Source organism: Amblyraja radiata, chromosome 31, assembly GCF_010909765.2.
Source record: "Amblyraja radiata isolate CabotCenter1 chromosome 31, sAmbRad1.1.pri, whole genome shotgun sequence".
In the NCBI taxonomy this organism is placed as follows: domain Eukaryota; kingdom Metazoa; phylum Chordata; class Chondrichthyes; order Rajiformes; family Rajidae; genus Amblyraja; species Amblyraja radiata.
Window position 1 is genome coordinate 14,206,362 of NC_045986.1, and position 21,200 is coordinate 14,227,561.

The following is a 21,200-nucleotide window of genomic DNA, read 5'->3' on the forward strand; positions in this document are numbered from 1 at the left end:
AAAAAAACTTGGGACTATTTAAGAATTGGCTTTAAAAAAAAAAGGAGGGAGGAAATTAAAGAGGAGGAAAAGTTAACCGATGAATTGTAGCATTATTCGAATTGTAGAATCAGAACATTTTAAGGCCTTTGATCCATGTGGCAACTGTTCAAAAATGGACGGGTTCATCTCACTCCCTAGTTCTTTGTCCAATCGCCTTCCAGGTAATAATTGTTTTTAAATGTGTTGAGAATTTTTGCCTCCGCACTGTTTCAGATAATGAGTTCCAAACTCTCGCCACTGGCTGAGATAGTTTTGTTTTATTTTAAACTTCTTTCTAATCATTCTATGTGCTCGCTGGTTAATAGTTAATGATTATCATAAGAATATCCTAGAAAGCTGCAGCCTTTTTCCCCAGAATGTAAATGTCAAATACTAGACGGAAAGTTTTAAGGTGAGAGGGGCAAAATTTAAAGGAGATGCACGGAGCAAGATTTTAATTTTTTTCACAGAGGGTGGTGGGTGCCAGGAACATGTTGCCAGGGTGGTGGTGAAAGCAAATACGATAATGGCGTTTAGGAGGCACATGGATATGCCTAACAATGCAGGGAATGGAGGGATATGGATCCCTTGCAGGGAGGCGAGATTTGTTTAACCTGTCATCATGTTCGGCATGGACATTGTGGGCTGAAGGGCCTGTTCCAGTGCTGTGTTGTTCCATGACTACTTTTAAAGAATACTAGACCAACTGAGACCCGTTGGGTCCCTGTCACACGGGAGGAGGCCTGGTCCCCCAATGCAACCCCTTCAACGCAATATTGCACCACTAACCCATAGCTCTCATGGGAGGCATGGTCCCCCAACTCCACCTGGTGATGAACATAAAATTCTGGCACTCCCCTGCCTCCCCCACCACTGGGCTTAAAAAAATTGCAATTGGACTTTCCCAATTGCAATACTAATTCACCCTCCCCCTCCGATCCTGCCAGGAGCTGGAGTTAGTGTTGTATGATGGCTACATTGTTGCAAATGTCAGGTGGAGGCCTGTGATATCCTATTCAGGTGAAAAGTTGGTGGAAGCACAGTTTTCCTGTATTGCAACTTTGTATCGAAGTTTGTTGGAAGCTGGCAGGAAGGATTTTAACAGTAAAAATCTTGTTAAAGTTGTTTTTTTTTAAACCTTGAAATATCAATAAAGTGAGATTTAACATCAAATGTGAAGAAACTTGATACGACGACTACGGGGGAAAAAGCTGAGTTAGATTCTGCAAAAAATGTTTGCGCTACAGTATACCATTTTGGCGTAACTCCTTAGCTCACAGGCAGACAGAAAACACGTCGAGACTTTTAATAGTATAGATAGATATCACAATGAAATTCGGAAGTCTTAAACAGTAGATTGCACAATGAAAAGACCATGAAGAAACTATGTATCACTTCTCTAACAAAGTATCCAAAATCAATAGAAAGATTATTCAGGTGCTATTATAATGTTCTGACCAAGTATTAAGAAGCATTCTTGACTTGCTGAGTTTCAGATTGCATAATGAAAACTATTTGTTGCCAATGATTTAATGAAAAAAGATGTTAGAATTATCAGTGGACAGATTATCTCTCATTTTATTAGCATTTAAAGGCTTTGGTTATTTCTTTTGCACAGGTGGTTCCATCCGAATATAACAGGGATTGAAGCAGAACAGGTCTTATTATGTCGAGGAGTTCATGGGAGTTTCCTAGCTCGGCCCAGCAAAAGCAACCCGGGTGACTTCACTTTATCAATTAGGTAAGACATGATTAGCAGAAATTTGCTAAGAAACAAAAGGACAAATATTATATGGGCTTGCCAAGTTAATGGTTAAAAATTTGATTCCTAATTTTCCGTGTTCTTTATTAGTATCTCCTATCTATTTTTCAGTACGCTGTTGAGTAAATAACTATATTATAATTGTAGAGCTTTATCACGCAAGGCAAAAATGAAAATGGTCATGTGATTTGAGAATGAAGTATCATTCTCCTCAAATACAAATACAGGTACACATATTCCGATAACCAAAATAGGATTTTAACCACTCGGGTGACAGTGACAGAATTCAATAAATAGGTTAAATTAATATTTAAAAACAGGAATGGTAGGGTAGGTAAGCTGCTGCAGTATGTGGGCACTGATAGTAAACATCAGGATCAATGGGTGACCACATCTTTTGGAATTGGTTGCAATGTGAGGAACTTTAGTTCAGAGATGAAGAACTAAAGTTTAGACAATGCAATGTATTGGGAGGGGAAATTTTATTTGATCACTTTATGGCAGGATATTGACACATCCATTAGATGGAGCGCTGTAGAATCCATTGGTCACAAGCAACAGGATAATGTGACTACAAAGAAGCAGGTGTGGGGTTTCAGAAGATAGTGTTCGATGGGCAATAGATACCAGCCGCTTATACAGATGAGAAAAGCAACTGCAAGGTGGAAACATATTAAAATCCATTGTTAGGCAAGTGATAAAAGGGCATTCAAAAAAAAGATAATGAAGTGGTCCTGTCAACATGGACTTATGAAAAAGTAGTTTTTTTTGACATCTTGATTTTTTAAAAACTTGCAATTGGCAGGGTGGATAAGCATGAATAAATTGATGCGGTTTATTTGGACTTACAGAAGGGCGTTGATAAGATGTGATACAAGCGACTGCATTAGAGCAGAGTTAGGCCATTCAGCCCATCGAGTCTACTCCACCATTCAAGCATGGTTGATTATCTTTCCATCTCCACCCCATTCTCCTGCCTTCTCCCCATAACCTCTTATAACCACAGCCTTACTAATCAAGATATACGAGATTATTAAACAAAATGACATCAATAATGTGAGTAACTTATTGACATGAACAGAAAATATAGATTGCCTACAAAGGTGTCAGTTTTGGAAATGGAACTGTAACCAGCGGGTTGTGTGTGGATTAGTGCTGGGGTTCCAACTGCGCAACCGTGTCAGAGAGGATGTGGTGGCCCGTTTGGATCTGATCAAGTCTGGACCCAGCCAGCAGCCGCCACGAACAAATTAGAGCCCGGCGGCCAAAGTGTCCGACGATTGAGCCGGCGGTTGACGAGAACGAAGACTCAGCGGCCTTGTATAGGGGGAGCTCAAAGCCCCGAAGAACAAAGTCAAGGAGGGAGTTGCTGGTAGCAACGGATGAGAGGAGTGGGCCGGTAGGAGAAGGACTGGGGTATTGCCTCCACGCCTTCAAGGTCAGCTGCAGGAGGTGCCCCTGGGACACAGAGGTGGTTGACAGAGGAGAGGGAACGTCGGGTTGGGCTTACTTGGATCGGGGTAGCTCCAGGAACTTTGGACTGTTGTGTTTTTTGAAATGGCGCCAAAATTGTGGCGACTGCATTTTGTGGTTGTGTAAAAGAATTTCAATGCTGTGCATAAGTGACAATAAAGAACCATTGAACTGTTCAACATCTATATGGTGCTTTGGATGAGGGGATCAAGTGTGTTTAATCCAAATTTGATAATGATGCAAAACTACTATTTGGTGTGGATGTGGGCTGCATGGAGGATGCAGAGGGCTTCAGGGAATATGTAGATAGACCAAGTGAATATGAAAGCAGGCAGAATAAGTAAGTAAGCAAGTTTATTGGCCAAGTATTCACATACAAGGAATTTGCCTTGGTGCTCCGCCCACAAGTAACAACATGACATACAGTGACAGTTACGAATGACTCAGAAAACACTAAACATTAATAATAAACATTAATGATAAATCACCATTGATCTAGCATGTGAACCAACAAAATACCAAATCAAATGGAGGCTACAGATTTTTGGCTGTTGAGTAGAGCAACTACTCGTGAATATAATGTGAGATCACCCATTTTGGTTAAAGGCAGTATTTTTATTAATGGTGAAAGATTGAAAAATGTTGATTTAGTTTAGAGATACAGCACGAAAGCAGGCCCTTAGGCCCACCGAGTCTGAGCCGACCAGCGATCCCTGTACACTGGCACTTATCTACACACTAGGGACAATTTACAATCTTGTACCGAAGCCAATTAACCTGTAAAACTGTACATCATTGGAGTGTGGGAGGAAACTGGAGCACCTGGGGAAAACCCACTCAGTCATGGGGAGAACATACAAACTCCGTACAGACAGCACCCCAGGTGTCGAAGAGGACCTGGTATATATGCAATTGACAGAATGTTAATGTACAGGTACAGCAAAAAATTGGGAAGGCAAAGTCCATTGTTACTGTAGGATTTAATTGCAATTATACGGAGGCTGAGCACGGCTGCATTCAGCGTAATGCATATCGGTCAAGTCTTCCTGGCTAAATACAGGCATAAATACTTGTGATAAAGGGAACGCAGTGAGGATCACCACATTTATTTTTGGAATGAAGAGTTTGTCACGTGTGGAAAAATAATTAGCAGACTGCGCTTTCTAGAATTCAGAAGAATTGGAAAATACAAATTTCTTCAGGGGCTTTGTGGTAGATGCACAATTTATATTTCCCCGAGGTGGGGTCTCATCTCAAAATAAGGAGTCAGCCATTCAGAACAAAAATGTGAAGAAATGTTTTCACCCAGAGGACTATCGACTCAATTAATAAGCATATTGAAGATGGAGATCAATAGATGTTTCATTATTAAGCATATCAAGGGATATGTGGTTAATTGCAGAAAGTGGTGCTGAGATTAAATATCAACCATGATCTTATTGAACGGTGGAGCAGACATCGGGGATCCAATTCCCCACTCCTGCTTCTATTTTGTACGTTCTTACGATGACAGCTATTCATCTGAGACTACCTGCCTTATCACTGCCTCCCATAAATGAATCCACATCTCCACTGAGGAATTCTGTGTTCCAAAAGTCAAGATTTTATTGGAATATCAGTTGCCGTTACATTAAAATCTCTCTGCCCTTTGCTGTTGTAGAGGGGCAGGCACCTGCCACCTGAGCTCAGGACATGCCACACGAAACACTCCATAATGCAGTTGGCGTGATCAATCGATTTCCTTCATGTGTGAAACTCACACGGCTAAACTGATACAGGACTTACTGTAACGATTATAAGTTTCACATCTGAACAGTCATCAGAGCTATTTTGAACATCCTGCATCTAATAGGAACTCCATTCCTTTCTATCAATTCTTCTATTTTCAGTACATACATTCTGGTGATGCCACTTTCCTCTTTGGTGATTCTGTTATGTCCTCTTTTTTACACAACCATGGGTTCCCTCCACCATAGCTTGTAGGATCCATTTCCAGCACTACTGTGCTCTTGCTTTCTTCTCTCTCCAAGAACAATGGGGATTCCCTTATCTTCATCTTGGGTGACACGTTGGCCCTGTACCTATCGCTGCTTTCTCCCAGTTCCAGTGATCCGAGTTCAATCCTGATTTCCCGTGCTTCTGTATGAAGTTTGTATGTTCTTTCTGTAGCCAATTAGGTTTCCACGTGTTGCTCTGGTTTCTCCCACTTTTATAAGCATGCTAGTGACTAAATCATATCTCGTGGGTGGATGGGAGAATCAAGTGAAGTCAATGGGTTTAATGGTCTCCTCCTGCATCTGAAAACGTGAGTGGTGAGAAACCTCCAACTTTAATGGAGCATTCTTGATCATTTCGGCCAACTCCAATGCAATGGTATCTCAATAAGTCTTTATACTTCCTCCTATACATTCTCTTTAGGATATTCTTGTTCACTCCTCCATGTCAACTACTGCCTGTGGCCCTTACCATTGTATTTCCAGATTCAATCGCAGGAGATATCACATCCTGCCTTTTTATCTCATCCTTTGATACCTTGCAGAGCAGAAACATGTTTTGGGCGTAACAGTGATTTACATATCCTCCTTCCAGTTCAGTATACTCCATTCATTGTTCACAGCGTGATTCGTTCCGCATTGAAGAAATCGAACAACATACAAGATTGAGTGTCTGCTGTATTTGGACTACATGCATTGATCCCGAGCTTCTATTTGTCTGTCACCTTCCCCAACCCTTTGATTTCCCTGTCTCGGCCTATACACCGTAATTGAAATGTAATAAATAAGTTAGAGGAACAACACCCGATTATGAATATTTCAGCAATCCCAGATAAATTCCAGCCTTTGGAGATAGAGACTGCAGATGCTGGAATCCTGAGCAAAAAAACAAAGTACCAGAAGAACTCAATATATAGCAATGTTACAAAATTTTGAGATTTTAAAAATCAAGTCTGTAATTTATCCCATCAGATAAAGCATAAAAATAAGTTTAATTTGACACCTAATTCACTTTCATATCTCAAGTATTTAAAAAGTTATGGCCATTTTCATACTGGGAAATGAGCATCTTGTTCCCTATTGATTTTCTATGGACATTACAAAAAAGCTGTGATCGTGAACAGTCAAAAGCCCATAACTTTCTTAAAAATTAAGAGAACTGAATGAAATTTTCAGTTATCATAGATTGAAGCATTCTGAAACAAATATAAAATAATCTTACTTGGATGACCTGAAATTAAAGCATATAATTAGTTAGTTACCTAATTGTAGCTAATTTCAGACTTCAATTACTAGATCTAAACATCTATCCATTTCTTAATAAATGATTAACATTTTTAAATAGCCTAAATGTCCAAATAATATTCACAAATAATTCACAATAAAACATGATTTTTAAATCTCATTTACATTCATTTATAGGCCAAATGGAAGGAATTTAGTGTTCAATTGCTGCAAATTAAAGTCCATTTTAAATCAGCTTTCTAGTGGGTCCCTGTGGAACGCGCTGGTTTAGAACGTTCACATTGCGGTAGATTTGTGCCCCAAATGCCGAGAAAAATACTGCGGGATATAATGGGGCCAAATTGAGCTACTCGCAATATTAAACTTTGTATAAAAGGATCTTTAAAAGCCCTTTTTAATGTAAAAATATACAACCTAACTTCTGTGGTTTGCTTTATGGGACCCTGCGGTTGCTGGCTGTCGCGGGTTTAAAGATTGATTTTTAAACTACTATAACTATTATTCAAGGCCTTTAAAACTAATAATAGCTTTTGCGACGGGGTCTTCCAGCGATTTTTCGTTAATAATTAACTAGGCTGAACATTTTCGATTGGAACAGCTTAGAGAAAATCGCGTTTTAAACCCGCCCCCTCTAAACGGCGCCAAAATCGCGCACACCCACAACGGCAGATTTTCAACGACGCTTCAGGTAGGCTTTGCAACATACCTACAATATAGGCAGCATCTGTAGAGGGAAATCTTGAAGTGTCCTGTCCTAGAATGTCTTCTTTCCATTTCCCTCCTTGGATGCTGCCTGAAAGGCAGAGTTGCTCCAGCTTGTTTTTCACTCAAAGCCCGCAACCTTTGTTTCTCACAGTTCGAACGTGTAATTTTTAATCTCCTCCTTTCTGCCAGTAAGTTCACACAGTTTCACATTTCACATATATAAATATATACAACTTTTCCAGACCTACTTTTTGTTATTCAGTTATACCTTTACCACTTATTTCACCCAGCTTCAGTGTTTCATTTAATCTCTCTTGCCCTCCAAACGATTGTTTTTGTTATCTCCCCTTTCTTTGCATCATCAAACATGCTACATTTCAGTTTTGATGAAAGATCATGGTGGGAGGCACGGTGGCGCAGTGGTAGAGTTGCTGCCTAACAGCGCTAGAGACCCGGGTTCGATCCTGACAACGCTTGCTGTCTGTATGGAATTTGTACATTCGCCCTGTGAACTGCATGGGTTTCCTCCGGAATCCCCGGTTTCCTCCCACACTCCAAAGACATACAGGTTTCTAAGATAATTTGCTTGGTATCGTTAATTGTCCCTAATGTGTATAGGCTAGTGTTAGTGTGTGGTTATCGCTGTACGGCGCAGACACGGTGGGCTGAAGGGCCTGTTTCCATGCAGTAGCTAAATTAAACTGGAATGTTTCTACCCTTGCAGATGCAGTGTGACCTGTTGTGTGTGTTTCATTTTCCCTTCAGTGGCTGGTAGAAGACAATGGAACGGTGGAAAATAAATTCACGTGGCCTGAAGTTAAAGTCTAATTTATCTAATTGTACTTCCTCTCCATTCTGTCAACATTCCCCATTATGTGTCAAGCATAAGCGTAACTATTTAATACATTTGGAATATGTAGAAAATGATGGACCTGACCTTTTCAGTGTGAGGATTTGAGTATAAAAGGGGGATTTTTAAAAATTATTTTTTTTTGGCAATGGTATAGGGCCTTTGTCAGACTGTAGCTTTGATCTTCTTATCTGAGGAACGATGTTCCGAGTCATAGAGGTATACAGCACGGAAACAGACCCACCTTGTCCAGGCCAGGTTGCCATTTGCCTGCAACTGGCCCATATCCCTCCAAACCTTTCCTATCCTAGAAAGGATGTTCTTGCAATCTAGGCTATCCAGCAAAGGTTCACCAGATTGATTTCTGCAAAGGCATGACTTATGAGGGGCAGATCGATCAGGGTTTAGGTTCAAAGGAGATCACATGGAAGCCGACAAAACTCTCATGGGCCTAGATTACCCCATAACCAGGAGGGATGTTCCTGCTGACAGGGTATGTGGGACCAGGCTCTGTAAGGCACTGGTTAGGCCACATTTGGAATATTTTGGGCACCATATTTGAGGAAGGATGTGCTGGCTCTGGAGAGGGTCCAGAAGTTTACAAGAATCATCCCAGGAATGAGCAGGTTAGCCTATGATGAGCATTTGCCGGCACTGGGCCTGTACTCACAGGAGTATAGAAGAATGAGGGGGAACCTAATTGAAAAGTACCGAATAGTGAAAGGCTTGGATAGAGTGGATGTGGAGAGGATGTTTCCACTCGTCTAGGACTAGAGGACACAGTCTCAGAGTTAATTCTTTTTAAAAGGAGATGAGGCAGATTTTTTTATTTAAAAAAAAAATTCAGATGGTGGTGAATCTGTGGAATTCTTTGCCACAGAAGGCTGTGGAGGCCAAGTCAGTGGACATGTTTGAGGCAGAGATAGATTCTTGATTAGTACAGGTGCCAAGTTATGGGGAGAAGGCAGTTGAATGGGGTTAGGAGGGAGAGATAGATCAGCCATGATTGAATGACGGAGTAGACTTGATGGGCCGAATGGCCTAATTCTGCTCCGATCACAGACCTTATGACCAGGGGTCACAGAATAAGGATGAGGGGCAGAGCATTTAAGACTGAGGAGCAATTTATTCTCCCAGGGAGTGGTGAATTCTTTACCACAACACACTGGAGGCAAATCATTAGATATATTCAAGGGGGTAGGACAGAGTTCATATGATTAAAGGGATTAAGGGATATGGGGAGAAAGCTGGAGTGGGGACTGAATTTGTATGAGTAGCGAGGGTCCTATTGAATAGCAGAGCAGGCTTGAAGGACTGCATGCCCTGTTCCTGCTTTCTGTGTTTCTATGAATAGTTAAATGCAATAATTGAAGTTAATTGTTGTCCCTGGGATAGGGAGATAATATTTGAACCATCTGTCAATATTTGTACATTTTCAAAAATCGGTCCAATGTCTATTTTGATTACATATCCAGCTGGTATTTTCTGAATGTGTTAGGATTGGAAAATTAAACAGCTGGGCACTTTTGATTCGTAGAACTGTGCAAGTATCAGATAGTAAATGTGGCTGATCATTTTTTTTTTTTTTAAACTGGTTATCTATAAAGCTGTTGCTCTAGTTCTGGCATTGAGGAGCAGACTGCTACACTGATGGGCACTGCATTGTGCAGCTTCATGCTTATTTGAAGTGTAGTATGTGAATTCAATTAAATATGTGGTCTGTGGTTTTAGTGGTAGGAATATCAATATTGTAGATTAGTTCAAAGAGACTTCAGGCCAGGTACATTTTTCAGTTATGCAGTTTTAATGCTGAATATGTATTTATTTTGCAAACCTATATGCATTAACATTTGTTTAAAATAATAATTAAAATAATAGAATATAATTATGGGTTTAAAATGTTGTCTCTTATGTGACATGAAATTAAAATGAATTGGCTTGACACCACATTTGGGCTAATTTTAATTTTATTTATTGTCACGTGTGCCAAGATACAGTGAAAAGCTTTTGTTGCGTGCTGAACAGTTTTACATTAACCAGAGCTAACCAATTTTACATTAGCAGTTAGATCAAGTAGTAAAGAGTGGCATGGTGGCACAACGGTTGAATTGCTGCCTTACAGCGCCAGAGACCCAGGTTTGATCCTGACCATGGGTGTCGTCTGTATGGAGCTTGTACATTCTCCCCATGACCTGCGTGGGTTTTCTCCGAGATCTTCGGCTTCCTCCCACACTCCGAAGATGTACAGGTTTGTAGGTTAATTGGCTTGATATAAATGTAAATTGTCTCTAGTGTGTGTGTGTAGGGTAGTGATAGTGTTTGGGGGTCGCTGGTCGGTGCGAACTTGGTGGGCCGAAGGGCCTGTTGCCACGCTGTATCTCTAAACTAAACTAAACAAAGGGGAATCATTACAACTTAAAATAAAGGGATAGAAGGAATAGAGGACGCAAGTTTAAGGTGAAGGGGAAAAGATTTAATAGGAATCTAAGGGGCAACTTTTTCACACAAAGGGTGGTGGGTGTTTGGAACAAGCTGCTAGAGGAGGTTGTTGACGCAGGGCCTATCCCAACATTTAAGAAACAGTTAGACAGGTACATGGATAATATAAGTTTGGAGGGATATGGACCAAATGCAGGCAGGTGGGACTAGTGTAACTAGGACATGTTGGCCGGTGTGGGCAAGTAGGGCCGAAGGGCCTGTTTCCATGCTGTATCATTCTATGACTCTGAATAAAAAAAGGGAGAGATAGGGAATATGTACATTGCAATAATAACTTGACAATTATGATTTACATCTTGACTTTTAATTTCCTATGCTGATTATTATTAACTATGTCATAAACATAGTTTTCACAATGAGGACAAGGACAATCACATTGCTTGAAGCTAATGAGATTAAAAACTGATCAGGTCCATCAGATCAACATTGGCATCCATGAAAGGTGGACATTGTTGGCCACCATCAGCTGTAGAATTGTACCCAACCAAAATATCATGGGCCAGTGGAGGGGGGTGAGTTGTGGGAGACATTGACCAGAAAATCAATTAGAGAACAGACACATAAATAAACTGGCCATGTCATAGGCACAGAATTAGGCCATTTAGCTCATTGGGTCTACTCTGCTATTCAATCATGGCTGATCTATATTTCCCCTCTCAACCCCATTGTCCTGCCTTCTCCCCATAATCCTTGACACCCTTAGCAATCAAAATTCTGTCAATCTCCACCTCATAAAAACCTAATGACTGGGCTTCCACAGCCATCTGTGGTAATGAATTCCACATTTTCACCACCCTCTAACTAAAGAAATTCCTCATCTCCTTTCTTCAGGTATGTCCTTTTATTCTGAAGAGCAGGTGATGAGCTGGGTATCCTGTGGCAAGTGGTCCACTACCTGACACGTAGCCTTTTTGCTTTCAACAAAGCACGGTTCAGAAGTGTGAACCACACTGCCACACTTGCCTGGATGAATCCAGCTCCAACAAAACATTACAAGCTCAAATTCATCTAGAACAAGATTTAGAAACAATGAACTGCAGATGCTGGTTTAAAAAAAAAAAAGACAGCAAATCCCTGAATGGTTGATCCAGTCAAATCATTGCATCCATATCACATTCAACCATGGACAGTTAAGCAGGTATTAGGACAAGAGTGGGATGAAGGTGTAGCAGTGAGCAATGCTGCCTCACATCCCCAGGTCTCATCATGACCTAGCAAGCTGTCTGTGTTACACTTTCTCCTTGTCACCATGTGGGTTTCTATTGCATGCTGCAGTTTCCTCCAGCATCCAAAAGAAAAAGCATGTTGGTAAGCTAAATTAGCTGCCGTCAATTGCCTCTTAATCAACAATATGATCAAAGGAGAATTGGTAGGATATTAGAATGAACGAGACCAGTTGCGGATCCGTTGGGCCCCCCCACTGCAATATTCCACCACTGACCCATAGCCTCCAACTGCTCAGGCGCGACTGAGGGGTTCCCGTTGTGCTGCCAGAGATCCCCGTTGTGACGCGAGTAACGACAACCCACCCCCATCTGCCCAGTCACGGCTGGCAAGTGGGAGCGTGACTGCGATGATTTTAAAGTTCAAAATGGCAAAAACATAAATATGTTTCTACTGCATGTTTCAGAATGAATGGCCTCCTCCTGCACCTATTTTCTATGTTTCGTTTAACTGTTCTGCCATTTCTTCTTTCTATTACAAATTCACCAGTCCCTGATTGTAAGGGAGCTACATTTGTCTTCACTAGCCTTTTCATTTTTACAAAAAAGTTTTTAGAGTCAGTTTTTGTATTCCCCGCAAGCTTTCTTTCGTGCTCTTTCTCCGCCTCTTAATTAACCCCTTTGGCGTCCTCTGAGTTCTAAATTTCTCCCAGTCCTTCGGTTTGCTTCTTCCTCAGGCCAATTTATGTATTTTCCTTGGATTTAACACTATCCTTGATTTCCCTCGTTAGCCACGGTTGAGCCGTCTTCCCCGTTTTATTTTTTCGCCAGAACAATTTTTGGAGTTTGTCCATGCGGTCTTTAAATCTTTGCCATTGCATCTCCACCGCCAACCCTTTAAGTATAATTTGCCCATCTATCCTAGCCAATTCCCGTCTCATACCTTCAAGTCTCCTTTCTTTAAGTTCAGGACCCTAGTCTCTGAATTAACCGTGTCACTTTCCTCCATCCTAATGCAGAATTCCACCATATTAATAATAATAATAATAATAATTTTTTTTATTTATGGGCGCTTTTCAAGAGTCTCAAGGACACCTTACAAAAATTTAGCAGGTAGAGGAAAAACATGTAAGGGGAATGAAATAAATAGTAGAGACATGACTAGTACACAAAGTAAAGACAGAATTCAATACAAAACACAATATGAGGCACAGATGAAAAGGGAGGGGGACATGGGGCTAAGGATAGGCAGAGGTGAAGAGATGGGTCTTGAGGCGGGACTGGAAGATGGTGAGGGACACGGAATTGCGGATCAGTTAGAAGAGGGAGTTCCAGAGCCTGGGAGCTGCCCTGGAGAAGTCTCTGTCCCCAAAACTGCGGAGGTTGGACTTGTGGATGGAGAGGAGACCGGCTGATGTGGATCTGAGGGACCGTGAGGGTTGGTAGGGGGAGAGGAGATCAGTGAGATATGGGGGGGCCAGATGGTGGAGGGCTTTGTAGGTGAGGATCAGGATTTTGTAGTTGATCCGGTGAGAGATGGGAAGCCAGTGAAGTTGTTTGAGGACTGGAGCGATGTGATGCCAGGATTTGGTGTGGGTGATGAGTCGGGCGGCTGTGTTCTGGACCAGTTGGAGTCGGTTGATGAAAGAAGGAGGTTTTAATGACATGGCGGATGTGAGGCTCAAGGGAGAGGGTGGAATCAAAGATCACGCCAAGGTTGCGGGCCTGGGGAGATGGGGAGACAGTGGTGCCGTCGATGGTGAGAGTGGGGTTATTGATTTTGCTGAGTGTGGCTTTGGAGCCTATGAGGAGGAATTCTGTCTTATCGCTGTTGAGTTTGAGGAAATTATGTTGCATCCAGGTTTTTATAGCTGACAAATATGGGAGAGGGGGGGGGGGGGGGGTGTTGTGGGGGGATTTGGTGCCGAGGTAGATCTGGGTGTCATCAGCGTAACAGTGGAAGTCCAGGTTGAAGTGGCGGAGTATCTGACCAAGGGGGAGGATGTAGATGATGAAGAGGAGGGGGCCGAGTATGGAGCCTTGGGGAACGCCTTGAGTGACTGTGGCTGTAGCAGAGGTGTGGTTGTGGAGAGAGATGAAGTGGGATCTGTTGGGAAGGTAGGAACGGAGCCAGCTGAGTGCAGAGCCTTCAATGCCGAGGTCTTTGAGTCTGGTGAGCAGGATGTTATGGTTCACTGTATCGAAGGCTGCGCTCAGGTCGAGGAGGATGAGGATGTTGAGGGAACCAGTGTCAGCAGAGGTGAGGAGGTCGTTGAGGACTTTGAGGAGAGCAGTTTCTGTGCTATGGAGGGGGCAAAAGCCAGATTGGAGGGGTTCAAGTAGGTTATACGCAAGGAGGTGGGAATGAAGTTGCGACGCAAAGATACGCTCCAGGGTTTTTGAAAGAAAGGGGAGGTTTGAGATTGGGCGGTAGTTAATGAGAGAGGAGGGATCAAGACCAGAAGGTACACAAAATTGCTGGGGAAACTCAGCGGGTGCAGCAGCATCTATGGAGCGAAGGAAATAGGCGACGTTTCGGGCCGAAACCCTTCTTCAGACTCGATCAAGACCAGGTTTCTTTAAGATTGGTGTAACAGCAGCAGTTTTGAAAGCGGAGGGGACAATTCCTTGGGACAATGAGGAGTTGAAGAGATTAATGAGGTAGGGGCAGAGAACGGGGAGGCAGGACTTCAGCAGGGGAGTGTGGAGAGGGTCGAGGGAGCAGGTAGTGGGTTTGGAAGAGCTGATGAGTTTGGAGATTTCAATAGGGGTGACCAGGTCAAACTGGGAGAGGAAGCAGTGTGGAGGAGGGGTAAGGAGGTCAGTGGAGATGTTGAAAGGAGGGGTGACTAGTCTACCCCATCAATAGAATCATGTACGGTGAACTGAAGACTTGTTCCTGTGGTTGTGGGGATTTCAGTTTTCATGGGTGACTTTAATCTACATATAGATTGGGCCAATCAAAATGGTAGCAGCACTGAGGAGAAGGATTTCCAGGAATGTATGCGGGACTGGGTATACGGGACTGGGTATATCCTAGACTGGGTATTGTGTAATGAGGAAGGATTAGTTAACAATCTTGTTGTGCAAAGCCTGTTGGGCAACAATGACCATAATTGGCAACAAATTATGGTAATTGTTGCCCAACAGGCTTTGCACAACAAGATTGTTAACTAATCCTTCCTCATTACCCAATACCCAGTCTAGGATGGACCCAGTCTAGGATGGACCCAGTCTAGGATGGACCCAGTCTAGGATGGACCCAGTCTAGGATGGACCCAGTCCCGCATACCCAGTCGATGGACCCAGTCCCGCATACCCAGTCCCGCATACCCAGTCCCGCATACCCAGTCCCGCATACCCAGTCCCGCATACCCAGTCCCGGATACATTCCTGGAAATCCTTCTCCTCAGTGCTGCTACCATTTTGATTGGCCCAATCTATATGTAGATTAGAGTCACCCATGAAAACTGAAATCCCCACAACCACAGGAACAAGTCTTCAGTTCACCGTACATGATTCTATTGATGGGGTAGACTAGTTAGTTCAAAGGTGAAGTGCAATGACTAAATCTGAGCTGTTGAGCCAAAGACTTGGTCCAGAATGAATCATTCTCCAGTGAGTGAAGGCCCTCTTGTATGAAATTGCTGTTGTATTGGAACAAAGGCACTGTAATGGGTGAACTTTCATGCAAAGATTATATCATCATTTTGGAACGAGTACCAGGATGCCACACAGTTCATTAGCGCTCTAGAAAGCCAAGCAAAGGTCACAGACCAGAAAAAATGCCGGTTTATGTGTAAATAGTGCAATTACTACTTTTCCAGTCACAGCATTGTTGAATTGTGGCATAGAATTCTTATATGCTTGTTTTTCTACTGCTTCAATGTGGGAGGCATTAAAGCAGCTGAGGCGGAACTATCGTTTGAGAATCTCTCTCATTAGGGAAGTGGAAGGCATGTGTGACTCAACCTCTGCACCCCCTAGTTTCAACCTGGCACTGGACCAAGTGCCATACGATGTGTGACTGTTGTCAACTATTTATAGCAAATTGTAGTGTTGTAGCATAGTGCCAATTATATTAACACCTAAAATATAGGAAGTATTAAAGTACCCGTTAAGCTCGAGTCAGTTACAAACTAAATAAAACTTCCATTCTCTGGAGAACAAAATCTCTTTTATTACAGTGCCGGCCCTGATAATCATGTTCAGAATTTGGTCAATGTAGCCTTGTTTTTGCGAACTTATTTTAAAAACATTCTCACAAAGTTGTTCTTCAACCCATCAGGTATCTCAGTAAGAAGCTGCAGAGGGCTGGAGTAGCTCAGTGGGTTAAGAGTCAAGAATGTTTTATTGACATATTTCCCAGATAGAACAGTGAAATTATTACTTGCTGCAGCACAACAGAATATGTAAACATAGTACTCTAAATAATATGATAAACGAGAGAAAAAAGTTCAGTGTGTATATATACACATACTCACAAGTATGCACACATGTATACAGTGTGTGCGTGTGTATACATATATACATACTCACACTCTCACACGCATACTCAAAAAACATATCTCGGGGTTAGGCAACATCTCAGAAGAACATGTTTATGTGACGTTTCAGGTCAGACCCTATAATCAGGCTGAAGAAGGGTCCCATGAAAGCCCACAACCTCTACCAGCTGTAACGATTAGGGTAGCAAAAGCATAGGAAGCCACCAGCTAAAAGTTGCCCTCCAGGGCACACACCATCCTGATGGAAATAAATTGGCGTTCCTACACCGTCACTGGATCAAAAACCTGCGTTATGGGCCAAACGCAGACAAGTGGGGAAACCTTAGATGGGGCATCTTAGTCAGCATGGATGATTTAGGCTGAAAGGTCAATTTCCATGCTATATGACTGTCCCTAAGTTACGAGGATGATCCATTGAATGCTGAGGCTAATGAGGTGAAGACACGAGGGACCCTCCCATTGTAGCCGGGAAGGGATAAGGTGAGGACAGGAGTGCAGGGAATAGAGGAAACTTGGTGGAGTGCCCTGTTAACAGTAGTGGGAATGGAAAAAATAAGATAGCTTGACGAGAAAAGAAGACATCTTCAAGTTTCTGGCATGGCCAATCTGATTGTCAGAGCAGATAAGTAGGAGAATGGAATGGAGTTCTAGAGGTTTTAATGACAGTCATGCAACCTGGGACATGACATAACTGCAGCGTATTGTTTGCTGTGTCCATCAATGGTCCCATAAGCGTTGTGAAGCAAATAAGTGCTCTGGGTGTCAGCATTTCTCTTCCTATCAACTGGTTTTCCAGTAATGTCCTCACCATGCCTCACGACAGGCTGTTGGAGACTGTAGCCATTGCAATTAGAAGCTGGCTTTTTCAGGGCAAAGATATCCATGGTGGAAATATGAAATCACCACAATCAAAAGGAGGGCATCAACTGTGCCGAAGAAATTGGAGGAGGGAGGGGGTTGCATGAGAATCGCAATTTTTCAAAACATTGTTTAATTATTTATCATCTCCTTGATCTTATTAAAGACTCTTGTTTTACACTGCAATACTGCCTGACCCGTTGAGTTACTTCAGCTTTATGTGCCTATCTTCAGTTTAAACCAACATCTGCAGTTTCTTCCTACACTACATTTTAAGGCTGAACAGTATTAACAGCAGATACAGAAACGTTTAATTAAATGGATGACTATACTCTCCATCAAAGATCTTAGAGCGGATGATGTTTGCTCACCCGCTCTAAGATCTTTGATGGTGAGTCTTTGCTCACCATCACTTGAAGTCAAAATCTTCAAAGAGTGGCTGATAACTGCACTGCCCTTAAGTATAAGCATAATTAAACTAAATCGATCTTTTCACTCTTATTTTAGAACACTTGAAATAAATGTCACTATTTGAACTAATTTTGCTGGTGCATGGGAATTCCAGATGCTTGTAATAAACAGAGGTTTACTGTGTTTACATAACTGATATTAAGATGAAGATGATAAACAAGAGTTGTCACGCAGCATGGAAATAGGCCCCTCAGCCCACTGCTTTCCCATTGACCCATCAAGTACCCATTTGTACTCGACACTCAGGCCACTCCCATCAGTTTCATTCCGTCACTTATTTTCTTGTGCCTCATTTCCTCTCGTATTCTCATCGACTCCCTGCGAGGGCCTATTTCCAAACTGTATCACTCTATGACTCTAATTCTCCCCCATTCTAAAAGAAAGAAGACTCTACAAAATAAAAAAATCTTCTCCATTGTCCTACTTTTCATGATCTTCGCATATATTTTTTTTGAAGGAAATGCAGATGATATCTGTCCTTCTGATCCGACCTTGCCTTGTAGCCCGACTTTATGTGTGGGTGGCGGAACGAAGTAGATGACAAAAACAGTCTCATTTTTTTGGTAGAAATTGCATTGACTAATTTGTGTGAATAATTGTCAACCTTGAACCATTGAAGACCATGATTCCAAATATATATATTTAATTAAATTAGGATTGAATATAATTAAAATAGCATTCTATCAACTTGCGCAATTTCATTTTAAATTTATGTTATTTATCCAAGTGGCTCGTGGTTTTTTGCAGACCAGGATAGGTCTCGATTCCTTTAAAACACTGTTGAATATATTTTTTCAAAATACTTTTGTCATTTATGTGGAATGCAAAGCTAAAAGCATTTGCTTGATTCAGTATATGAGGAAATGTGCCCATACTTTTCTCCCATAATTACTCAAAGATTAATTATTCAAAGAAGAATGACTCAAAGCTAGTAGAAAATGCTGCAAGTGCTCAGCAGTTCAAGCAACATCATTGGGAGTGGAAACAGTCAATGTTTCAAGTCAGAGGTCTTCAATGAGATATCTAAATATTTAATGGAATATGTTCTGTGGTGAAAATATATTACAAACAACCCAGTATGGTGGAGGAACACAACGTGCATCTGCTAAGCTCAGCAAATCCCAGTCCGTCAGGCAATGCAATGTCACTCAATCTTTAGAACATTGGCAACACTTTGCCCTGATAAAGGCGCTTAAATATCCATTTAGTGAGTACATTATTTCACCCTATTACAGATATTCCCTCTAATCTTCTCATCACCCACCTCCGCTGTCGCTTAGCCTGAATTCAGATGAAAGTTCTTTGACCTGAAACATTCCACGGATGCTGCCTCACTGAGTTTTTCCATCATTCCATCTGTTTTATTTTGGTTTATTTATACTCCGCGGAAACAGGCCCACCAGCGATCCCCGCACACTATCCTACACAAACTAGGGCCAACTTACAATTTAACCAAGCCAGTTAACTTACAAACCTGTAAATCTTTGGAGCATGGGAGGAAACCAGAGATCCTGGAGAAAACCCACGCAGGTCACAGGGAGAATGTACTAGCTAAGTACAGACAGCACCCGTAGTCGGGATCGAACCCAGGTCGCTGGCACTGTTAAGGTAGCGATTGTACTGCGGCACCACTGTTTTATTTCAGATTTTCAGCATCTTCACGGTTTGTTTCAGATTGTGTGTGTGTGTGCGCATTAGTAATGAGGAAAACAAAGAGGCATGTTTTATTTGCAGAGAGAAGAACGGGAATGATAAAGTGCCGACTAAAGCTGCCTAGTAAAACTGGCAGTTCAAAAAATAAGAAATGAATCAAATTAAAAACATAAATGTACAGCCCATTATAGACAGATGAACAAAATTGTTAGAGGAAATTGTTAACCCGACTGAATATTAGTATTTAATAATTAATTTAATTCTTATTGAATTTAACAACAGGAAACCACTTTTATCTTCAACAATGTTTCTTTCTTTTTCAATTTTTTTAATCTAACTGCTGGAAGTAATTATTACCTTGACAACTTTGATCTACCCCACATCACAGAAATTCACAATGTCCTGTAGCCTTCGCTCACTTGTTTTCTCACTTTTCCAATTCAAATGCACAGTCCTTGATCTGGAAAGTCAACCCTATTTCTGCACCCACTGATGCTCCTTGACCTCCTGAGTGTTTCGAGCATTTTCTGCTTCTATTTTGGATCTGCAGCAATTTTAGAGTTTTTTGCTCCAGTTACCAATAGTAGTATATTGTGCAGCAAGTTATCATTGTTCATTGAACAGTATACCACAGGTACAAGCACTTCAGCTACACAACGTGTTTGCTGAACATGTTGCCAAGTTAAACTAATCTCCTTTATCTGCACATGATCCATATCGCTACATTCCCTGCATATTGATGTGTGTTTTAAAAAGTCACTTCAATGCCACTATTGTATCAGCCTCCACCACCATCCCTGACAGCACTTTCCAAGCACCCAAAACGCTCTGTGCAACAAAAACAAAAAAAATCTGCCCCACTCATTTCCTTTAAACTTTGCTCCTCTCACCATAAAGCACTACCTTCTAGTCTTTGACCTTTACACCCTTGGTAAAAGGTTCTGACTGTCTACCATATCAATTCCCCCCATATCCCTATCTATTTCTACCAGGTCTCCCCTCAACCTCTGAAGATCCAGGGAAAACAATCACAGTTTGCCCAACCTATCCTTATAGCTAATTATAGATAGTTTATAGAATATTGATCTATATTTAACTATAGATCGTTTCGAAGAAAAGTCTCGATTCCTTCTCTCCAGAGATGCTGCTTGTCTTGCTGAGTTACTCCAGCATTTTGTGTCTATCTTCAATTGAAACCAGCACCTGCAGTTCTTTCCTACACTTATACAGCAGCTAATTCTCTCTTGTTAATCAATAATAATTCTAGTAAACCTCTTCTACTCCCTCTCCAAAGCCAACGCATCCTTCCGATTATGGGCCGACCAGAACTTTAACCTCATGTTTGTAATATATTTGTGCTACAGAATATTTAAGTTATATATTTAGATACCTTGGCAACAATATTGAAATGTGTGGCTGTTTCAGGCAGGTAGGTTCTTCAGCCTCTTTGCCCAGCTGATCAAGATCTTGCTGTGACTTTTGATAACCATCTTTGCTACCTAGATACCACCCACTTTAGTGTCATCCTTATCATTCAGCTTGGGTTTTGCAAGCACCAAAGAGCTGAGTTCCAGACACGAGAAAGATCTAAGATGTGTTTTATATTCCCTGCACTGGGTGGCTTCTCTAACGGACAGATATCTCATGCATTGCCAATTTGTGGCCTGCATATTTAATCTGACTTGTAATTGTCTTAACATTCTGGGTAAGTATCGTTTTAATGTCCTGACTGGTCCTTTAGTATTCAGTACACCCGGAGGTCTCTCTGGAAAGTAGAACACTGGCAAATTGTTTTAATGTATCAAGCCAAACTATGATAAATCCCATTTTATTGTGCAATTGTGACTGTTCAAAGTGTCTTCATGCAGTAGTTTTAGTGGATGGATCTTTCGACTTTAACAATACAGCGTATTGTTACATACAGGAAACAAGTCCTCCAGCCCACCGAGTCTGCTCCAACCAGCAATCACTATGTACATTAACACTATCCTACGCACT

The 21,200-nt window shown here is 41.7% G+C and overlaps 1 protein-coding gene across 3 annotated transcripts in view; it reads left to right on the plus strand.

Moving 5' to 3' along the window:
• LOC116990326 (tyrosine-protein phosphatase non-receptor type 11-like) overlaps positions 1-21,200 on the plus strand; it is a 102,452-nt gene that overhangs the window by 39,263 nt on the left and 41,989 nt on the right. For all 3 annotated transcript variants that reach the window (XM_033047844.1, XM_033047846.1, XM_033047845.1), the window contains exon 2: positions 1,640-1,762. In XM_033047844.1, the coding sequence (XP_032903735.1) occupies positions 1,640-1,762 (123 nt within the window). The remainder of the gene's footprint in view (positions 1-1,639; positions 1,763-21,200) is intronic.